General features: G+C 44.2%; 1 protein-coding gene across 1 annotated transcript in view; it reads right to left on the bottom strand.

Moving 5' to 3' along the window:
- LOC144129755 (glutamate receptor ionotropic, kainate 5-like) overlaps window positions 1-7,593 on the bottom strand; it is a 25,512-nt gene extending 17,919 nt beyond the window's left edge. Inside the window, exons 1-2 of the mRNA XM_077663834.1 lie at window positions 7,491-7,593; window positions 46-136 (exon numbers count right to left, since the gene is read on the bottom strand). Coding sequence (XP_077519960.1) covers window positions 46-136; window positions 7,491-7,546 — 147 coding nt within the window. The 5' untranslated portion in view covers window positions 7,547-7,593. The remainder of the gene's footprint in view (window positions 1-45; window positions 137-7,490) is intronic.
- Window positions 7,594-8,941: the final 1,348 nt, after the last annotated feature.

Here is an 8,941-nt window from a genome sequence, read left to right as displayed (position 1 = left end):
TATCCCATTTAAACAAGCCGCTCAACATTTAGTGACATTACTCACGTTGTTATGCACCATGCCTATCATACCACTCCAGTCACCATTGGGCAAAGGTACACCCCACTGGCCGTCCTCGGGAGAGTCCACCGTGTACCTATGGAGGTGGGAAAGGTAACAGTGAACTAACTTCGATAACATATAAATGTACAACTCTCTTTTTAAAAATGGCCAGGAGAGAGAAACATGCTGGCCGAAAATTTGCATTTTTATGCTCCATCACATCAGAATGGAAAGTTGACCGAATTGGCGCCGATTCATTCTGACCGGTTTAAAAACAAGAGAAAAAAAACAAAATACCCAACACGACCCTTTGTCCTCGATTTTTAGCTATTTTTTCTTGTTCGAGCACTGTATGCTCATCAGAATATACACCCTTACAAAATCTGCAAGCGTTTCGCGTTCCCCTATAAAGAACAAAAGTTTTATCCGACTCTTTTTCTCCTCCCTCAGGTTCTTGATTTCCTAGCCTTCAAGGCACATAAGCTCTAGGCTCAGCTTGAACACATTTCAAGACAGGGTACATTCTTAATGGCCAACATTCTTGCAGGACACACCAAGGACCTCCATGTAATTCATTAGTAAGTGACGAAGTAAGAGACCTGTGGCTTTCTGCACTGACAGCGGCCGCCAACTAAATGCTAAGCTCTGGAATTCCTCTCTAGTACAGTTATAGGACTTACAGCTTTATGCCATAAGTTTGATTTAAGCTCACCGGTATTCATTTATTTGTCACTCAAAGGCCCTTAAAAGGCATTATATCATCATCATAAGCTTGAAAACACCCACCGCAGGGCAAAGACCTCTCCCATGTCTCTCCAATTAACCCTTGTCCTTTGCCATCTGCATCCACCCTTTGCCTGCAAACTTCTTAATCTCATCCGCCCACCTAACCTTCTGCCGCCCCCTGCTATGCATGCCTTCTCTTGGAATCCAATCCATTACCCTTAAGGAACAGCGGTTATTTTGCTTTCGCATTACATGGCCTGCCCAAGCCCATTTCTTCCTCTTGATTTCGACTAGAATATCATTAACCCGCGTTTGTGTCCTCACCCACTCGGCCCGCTTCCTGTCTCTTAACATTACAACTATCTTTTTTTTTCATGGCTCGCTTTGTTGTCCTTAACTTCATCTGAAGCTTTTTTCTGTTAGCCTCCAGATTTCTGCCCCGCAGGTGAGTGCCAGCAAGATACAGCTGATAAGGGGATATTGGTAAACTACCATTTATGACCTGAGAGAATCTGCTATAGGCGCTCCGCCCGATTCTTATCCTTCAAGTCATTTCCCTCTCATGACCCAGATCAGCTGTCACTACCTGCCCTATAGGTAGACGTATTTCTTTACCCCTTCCAACACCGCGCTGCCAATTGTGAAGTGCTGTTTCCTAGCTAGACTGTTGAATATTACTTTGGTTTTCTGCATATTAATTTTAGACCCTCCGTTCTGCTCTGTCTCTCTATTTGATCATGATTTGCGGTTCATCTATGTCAGGGGTGGACTAACGCACATTTAGTTCTTTGATTGATGTGCCTTTAGCCGTCAGGGATATTATGTAGCACAGTTTTCACTGGCAAGTTGTTCCACTCGGGCAATCTGGCTGAAGAATGTTTTCAGATGGGCAGGAGGTGGATGCATGGATTTCGGTTCATCAATACGGCGTGAATGACGATGGGCTGGACTGATGTTGGAGTTGCTCAGCCGTGAATAGTAGAATTATGACAAAGGCAAATACAAGTTTAATATAGGCGCTATTCAAGGCAGGAAGGTTAGCTTGAGTCTTTAGTGTTATAATGCTAGTGTGGTAAGAATAATCTGAATAACTAAGCGCACTGCGGTATTCTGGACGGATTTCTAGGCTTTGTTAAGGTCGATCTGAGGGGGGGGGGGGGTGAGGGGGGGGATGTCCCAAATGTGTACGTGGTCATCGATCTGAGTGAATTCAGGTGAATGAAGGAAGAGCTTCCTTTAGTTTTGGAATATCAAAAAGCGAGCTTTCAAAACGTGGTGCAATAGGCTAACTCCACAGGTTAGCACTGCAAAGCAAACATTACGTCCGTGTGGAAATCGTAGTCACGAAAATTGAAATAGACCTGCAAAAGAACTTCTGGTTGCAGCTCGGAATAAAACCTTTTGTAATGCGCAAGACATGATGGCCTTTTTGAGAGCATAAATGAGCAAAATTAACACGGTATCTTGCAATACTCGCTTTTAGCTGTTCACCAGCGGTGCGATTAAAGCGATATGAAATTAAGCCTGCATAAAACAGTCATTTTGCGAATATTGCGAAAAAAAAAACATTTTAGTCCGTTCTCTTACAGCCTGCTAAGTTATTCTTTTGTGGAGCTTACACATCATAAATATTTTGGGTGTTTTCTTAAGAAATATTCTAACATGAACTGTCCATATTTAAGCATTTTGTTCATCTTCATCTTCCAAGCTGAGCTATTTAAGGCGGAAGCATAGAGGTGATCCAAGTCAGCTCACACTTCTTTCATGCACAATATTTATTTGGCCAAAATGACAGCCTGCATTGGTTTAAAGCCAGCCGTTCTTAAAGAAGGACATTTTCTAGCTTGAGAGGGTGTGAATGAAAGCAATGATGTTAATTTAAAACCAAAAGAGGAGGTTAGGTTCACCTGTGACAGAAAAGAAAACCAACCACATCCGAATACACAATACACGAAGTACTAAAAAAAAGTTCTGTTTGTTGGTAATTCATAAACTTTTAAAAGATAAACTCAACTTACCTCATTCGAAAATTCTCACAGTTATGTCTTCAATACCAACGTTGGAGACAGGTTCGTATTTTGGACAATATTGGAGACAGGTTCGTCTTTTGGAGAGTATTGCAGACACGTTCGTCTTTTATAAGACTTACTGTTGGCATGCTGCACATGCAGAAATGGCGGGCAAACAAACTTCAAACGCCTGCAGAAACACTGCCAATTCGCCGCCCAAGTCATACAATGGTGGTGGAATCAAGTACTACCGCATCTACCCAGAGGAAAGGGGCCACCAGTGCTTAACATCGTGTCACATACCGGCAAGGGAAGACTATCCAACGTGCTTATGACGAAATTCTCAGGAAAGACCGAAGTACAGCCTAGAACCGTGCGTTGCTGGCCATGCGCCCACAGACACCGTACGTCTCATCGCTGACAAAGCACCTTCGCAGGAGAAGACAAAATGCCTCTAGAGGAGTTGATCGCCTTCTGTGGGCCAAGCACAACAGCAAGAAAAAACGTCAGAGAAGAAACGTGTGGCAGCCTATCATGCGCCACTTTTGGGCTGAAGGTTTCACTTTACTTCAGTCCTACAAGGAATGAAGCTTCGTCGTTTTGTTCAAAAGATGCCTTCAATGACAAAACGTTGGCTGCTATTAACAAGAATTTCACAAAGTCGAAGAAAGGCCGACAAGAGCAAAAGTTGAGGTCGTGAAGCTTCTCCAAGAGCTAAACCTTGAGAGGCTTGAAAAAGCTGCCAATTCCTGCAAAGGTGATAGGCCCCACGTCTTTTTCACTTCTAAGAAACACAAAATTGATTTCCCGCTGAGGACTGTAATCGCAGAGCGGGAATCGGGGCAAAAAGTTATGGGACAGTTTCTAAAATCTAAGCTTTCTACTCTGGATCCCTTAACCCATTCTCTGTTGGGAGTTCTCAGGATTTGACAGCGAGCGGCATTCAAGCTAGGAGACGGCGGAGCCAATACAGGTGTGTCTCCAGGAACTGCACTACTCAGTGCCCCACGTCCAGCTACTGCAGGCCGTGCACAACTTAATAGAAGAATCCGGTACGGTTCAGTTCTAGAAACGGTGCGGTTGCTCTGTGGAAGGCTTTCTATAACTTCTTACGGCCTACTCGTCTTACACGATGATTGACTTTAATAGTTTTGTGTACGCCCAGAAAAACTGAATTTGTATTGGGCGTTGTGTAGCATCGATCTTAATCCACACCTACCTCTCTAGGTTTGAAGCTTACTTAAAAGAAAATCCGACATGAATCATGAGAAAAAGATGTTCCTGGACGTTGATGATTTTTTTGTACATGTAAAATGTTGTACCTAACGACAATCTGCAGGATGTGGCCGCTAGTTTTTTAGGTTATTTTAGTTCGTGCTCTAGCTCATTGACTTTTACCAATGAATTATCGGGCTACAATCATAATAGATTTTTAGGGCTTGTTTTAACTTCTAATAGTAATGGGCACTTTTGCTGGACCTACGCCTTACGAACAAAGAAAGTGTTACTTCCATACAGCTCCTTCCACTCCAAACTTAACAAAAAGGCTATTGACACATTATGCCTCAATAAGGCATTAGAGGAAATGGGGACACAAAAAAACAGCACACGTTAAAACAGCATGCGTCAAAACAGCGCACGAAAAACTGCACAGCGACAAAACAGCACCGCGAAATAACGGCAAAGCTACAACACGGCACAAGGAAGAAACAGCAGGCGTCAAAACGGCATTCCTGACAAAGCGGCGTAGCGACAAAACAGTCCAGGGAAAAATCATCACGACGACAGAAGAGCGCAGAGAAAAACAGCACGACGACAAAACAGCGCATCTGAGTAAGGTGCAGCGCTGTTGGAGGGGTGAACTATCATAGCCATAACCGCAAACGATAAATCACAACACATGCGGGTTTAGCGAGTACTCGTTTCGACGGTTAATTAAAAACATGGCAGACTCATTCACTTAGGAACAGCGTTGCTTGAACGGTGCTTATGGCAGAACTAGTGGTTATGTAGTCCTTGGTTGGCTTCAATGATCTAGTTTATTTCTGTATTGTGTAAGAAGAATCTGGACAACTGAGAGATAAATTGGCCCGGACATCTGCTCTGCGGTCAAATGCCACGGGTAATCTTCGAGCCCGATTGCGCAATAAACATCCTGTAAAACAACATTCTCTGCGTTCATTCTACAACTCTGCTTCAGTAGACTCCCACCTATGTTTGTTAGGGTCTCTTGTGGTTCCTGAACAAAAGGCTCAAATTTGGAGAACATTGATGTTTTAATAATTAGCTTCAAAGAAAGAAAAGTCGCTTAGTCCAAATGTTGCGAAAATTGGTTGTTTCGAGATAATTCTCTTCGAAGTGAAAAAAGGGATTCAATATAAAATTACAATCAACAAATGCAGGCTGATGCATGAAAAATTGAGGAGGGCACTTTGTTGGCCTAAAATGCGGTGAGGCGAAAGCCTTTAGCGTGGTGTTGCTGCTTGTGTCACTGATGTGCGCTTAAGGTGTTAATTAAGTACAGAATTGTTTGTGAATCTTAAATGTTGGAGACACTGCAGCCCCTTTGGGATGCATCCGTCTGATTCGACGCCTTTCCGCAAACTCTCCAGCGTCCTAGACAAGGAGAACTACATATGCGTTTGCAGGATGTAGCATAGTCGTTCGCACGCTCGGCTGCGGAATGGAAGGGTGGTGGTTCGAATCTAATCGTGAACAAAGATATTTTTCTTATTGAGTTGAAGAGCTTAACCTACGGACGGACGGTATGACGTCACTTCCGTTATCGTGACTTCCGTTTGGCGATGTAACAGACGGCCAAGATCTTGACCGGGAGTATGAGCCATTAAAGGCTTTCGCCTTAATATTCAGGTCAGCGTGTACCCATTTCACAAGGTAAAATAACCGCCGGTCAGCCTCAGACAACCACTGTGCAGCGTCCTGGTTAAACGCCAAACAACCTGAAAATATCGGCTCGGGGAATCCTGTCATCGTTAAAAGTAAGCATCACATACTGGATATTTTTCAGTGTATAAAGGCCTTGTAGCTCCCTCGAAAAAAAAAATTGTTGCAGATTCAAATGCGGACAGCCTGAGTTTTCAAGAATAAGAGCTATCGGTGCACCCAGAGCCCTACATCGGGCGTATTTAAATGCTAGAATTCAGCACCGTGATGGTGAACCCGCAGAATCGATGCCTTCATAACAACTTCTTTAGCGTTATTCATGCCATTACCCGCCATTAAAAAGTCTATATTTGAGACCTCGAAAATTACCCCACCCTGTTCCTTATTACGTCTGAGAAACGAGCAGTCGCTTACTCCAAAGGTCACTGCCGCATGTGTTTTGATTTACCGTTTGCGGTTGTGGCTATGATAGTTCACCCCTCTAGTAGCACTGCACCTTACTCCGATGTGCTGTTTTGTCGCTGTGCTGTTTCTTTCCCTGTAATCGTCTGTCATCCTGCTATTTTTTCGATGTGCTGTTTTGTCGCTATGCCGTTTTTTCCCAATGCTGTTTTGTCGCTATGCTGTTTTTGTGCTCTGTTTTGACGCATGTCGCTATGCCCTTTTGTCTGGCATGCTGTTTTTTTCTCGGTGTTGTTTTACACTAAAGTGAAGGAAGAAAGAAAGGTCAAAAGGAAGTGTGAAATCATGCCTTACTTGCACACAATTTCACACAAGATAAAGAAGATCGCGAGACGGCATGGAGTTGATGTAGTTTTCTCGGCCCCGCAAAAATTGGCCAGCTTGTGCAGAAGCATCCACTATAGGAAGAATAAAAGTTCACAGTCCACGATGAATCATGAGTTCGAATACGTCACCTATGAAACCCAGATTGTGTACTGCATACCTTTATCCTGCGAGAAAATTTACATCTGGCAGACTGGCCGCTGTCTTAACGCCCGGCTCACAGAGCATGAAAGGCCGCTTTCCACGCACGACGGGGCGAATTTACCTAAACACTGCTCTCCGCTCTTTACGGAAACTACACTTTTTGGACAGGCATAGGCTAGAGGCATACCATATCGTTAAAAAAGTAGATTCATGTGCAAGTGACACGACGGCGAGCGTATTCGATAAGGAAATTTAATTTTAAACTCCTCATAGTAGCCGTGTTCAACATTGAATGCGCTCCTGATGGTTGTCAGTGATCCTGCAATCTGCCTTTTCTTGCAAATTGTCGTGTGTGTGCATGTCTGATATCGATACCGAAGGGTATAAATGTGACCATTATTCAAATAAAGGCAGTCGATTGCCCAGCGTCGTCCTGTGTGCCTGTTCTGAGTCGTCGTCCTTTGCGCTCGTTTTCTTCCTACAATCATGTACCGACTCGCCCAGCTCTCCACTGTACTAAAAACCACTTACACGTCTTCCGTTCAGCGCCTGTGGCAACCGTTGTGATTCTGTTCAAGGTGCGCGAGTAACCTTCATGGCTACATTGAGATGCGTTTGCATCATAAGTGTGCAAGCAGCTTCGGAAGTGCGGCGTTTGTGGGTAGGCCTGCTTCTTTTTTAAGTGTTTGGACGAAACACATTCAATTCGTGCCATTAATTTGCTTGCGCGCATACCCACCAACTTACTTTTCACTGCATTTACAAAATAATGTGACTACTTTTGCTACCATTACGTGTTTGACAAATCGAGAGTGTGAGTTTGTTTTGAACACTTGTGCTTGCAAAATTAGGTCAAGGCAGAATACTTTGGGGCCTCACCTAAATCCAAGTTTGTCAGCCAGGAGGTTCAGCAGGTTGGCCATTGGTCCGGACATATTCAAGTCCTCTCGGCCATGACCCTCTTCCTTGAAGCCCAATTGAAGCCAAGGTATCCACTGCAAAAGGTAGCGCAAATGCTTGGCCAGTTTTACATCGCTCTACAGGTGTAAGCATTACACTGCGCGCTCGATAGGAAAGCCTTGCAGGCAATATTTAATACAAAGTTTATAGGCAAATGCCCCCCCCCCACCCCCCTCAGCCTTCTTGTCTTTCTGCCAACCGATTCGTGGTCTGGGATTTCGTAGAGCATAACACGGCTGGTGAACGCCCTATAGAGCGTCGAGAAGCCAAAGCAACGAGGGACGCCGAGCGGGCTCCCTAGAGAGAGAAACATACAGTCTTTACCAAAAGTAACCGGGCTAACCGGTTTGCTTCTGAGTCATATATTTAAGCTGTTATGTCAATCCTCAAGCACTAAACCTCTGTATGGTAAGGAGAACGCTTGTCCTCACCTTCGGAGGACTTTTTGATCTTTAGAGAAAGCGTAAGGGCTCTCCTATTCGAATGAGAAGCAAGCCATTCAGCCTGGTTATTTCTTGCAAAAGCTGTACGTGGTTGAACGCGGCGGGCGTAAATCACAGAATCGACGTGGTACGCAGAACTGCCAGGAAGAGGAGCACCGGATGGCACAGCCTTCACAAGCCGCTAAAGCAACTTGTCAGAATATGCGCGCTGCAAGAAATAGAAGAGGGAGCAGGCAGCGACATGGCCAGCAGCTGAACGACATGGCCAATACACTCGTGCGGCTCCCGCCTTCTTGAGCCGTCCTTAGAATGGGGTACGCCTTTCCTGTGATGCATTTCATGCTTACAGCTATTCTCGACGAAGATACACACTGCAATTTGGGATCATTGACCTTAAGAACGGAAAATACACATATTACAAATAGAGCATTTCGCGATCCTTCAATTGTGTGGAAAGATTGAAAAAAGCAGGAACCACCTTTCTCTAACAGGAATGGTTTAGTTTGTTTTCTTTAAACATTCCAGGTGCACTGGCTGATTAACAAAGTAGAGCCAGTCGGTACCCAAAGTTGCCAGGCTGTTTTTCTTTAACTTGCATTCAACTTTCCGATCGCGTAGGGAGTAAATTACTAAGTTGTTTAAGAGACTTGTTCGACCAACTACCCTCTGCCAGCCTGAGTCACTATGTTTTGCATTCTTAACCGTTAGTCACGGTGATATTATAATGTTTTTAATTTTAACCTGAGCTGGAATGGATACAGGCGGTCGTTAGCTTCAAATGCAGCATGACTACGCCAATGCTCCAAGATTCTGTAAACATTGAATAAACGAATGTTACGTATCGCTTAACCGTTAAGAAGTACCACACGATCCCTCGGTCACAGCGAAATAAACGCTATCTATCTAAAAACATGATGCGTTGCGAAG

The sequence above is a fragment of the Amblyomma americanum genome, chromosome 4, assembly GCF_052857255.1.
Source record: "Amblyomma americanum isolate KBUSLIRL-KWMA chromosome 4, ASM5285725v1, whole genome shotgun sequence".
Classification (NCBI taxonomy): domain Eukaryota; kingdom Metazoa; phylum Arthropoda; class Arachnida; order Ixodida; family Ixodidae; genus Amblyomma; species Amblyomma americanum.
The sequence above is the reverse complement of the archived record's forward strand: the minus strand, read 5'-3'. Positions and strand labels throughout refer to the sequence as shown.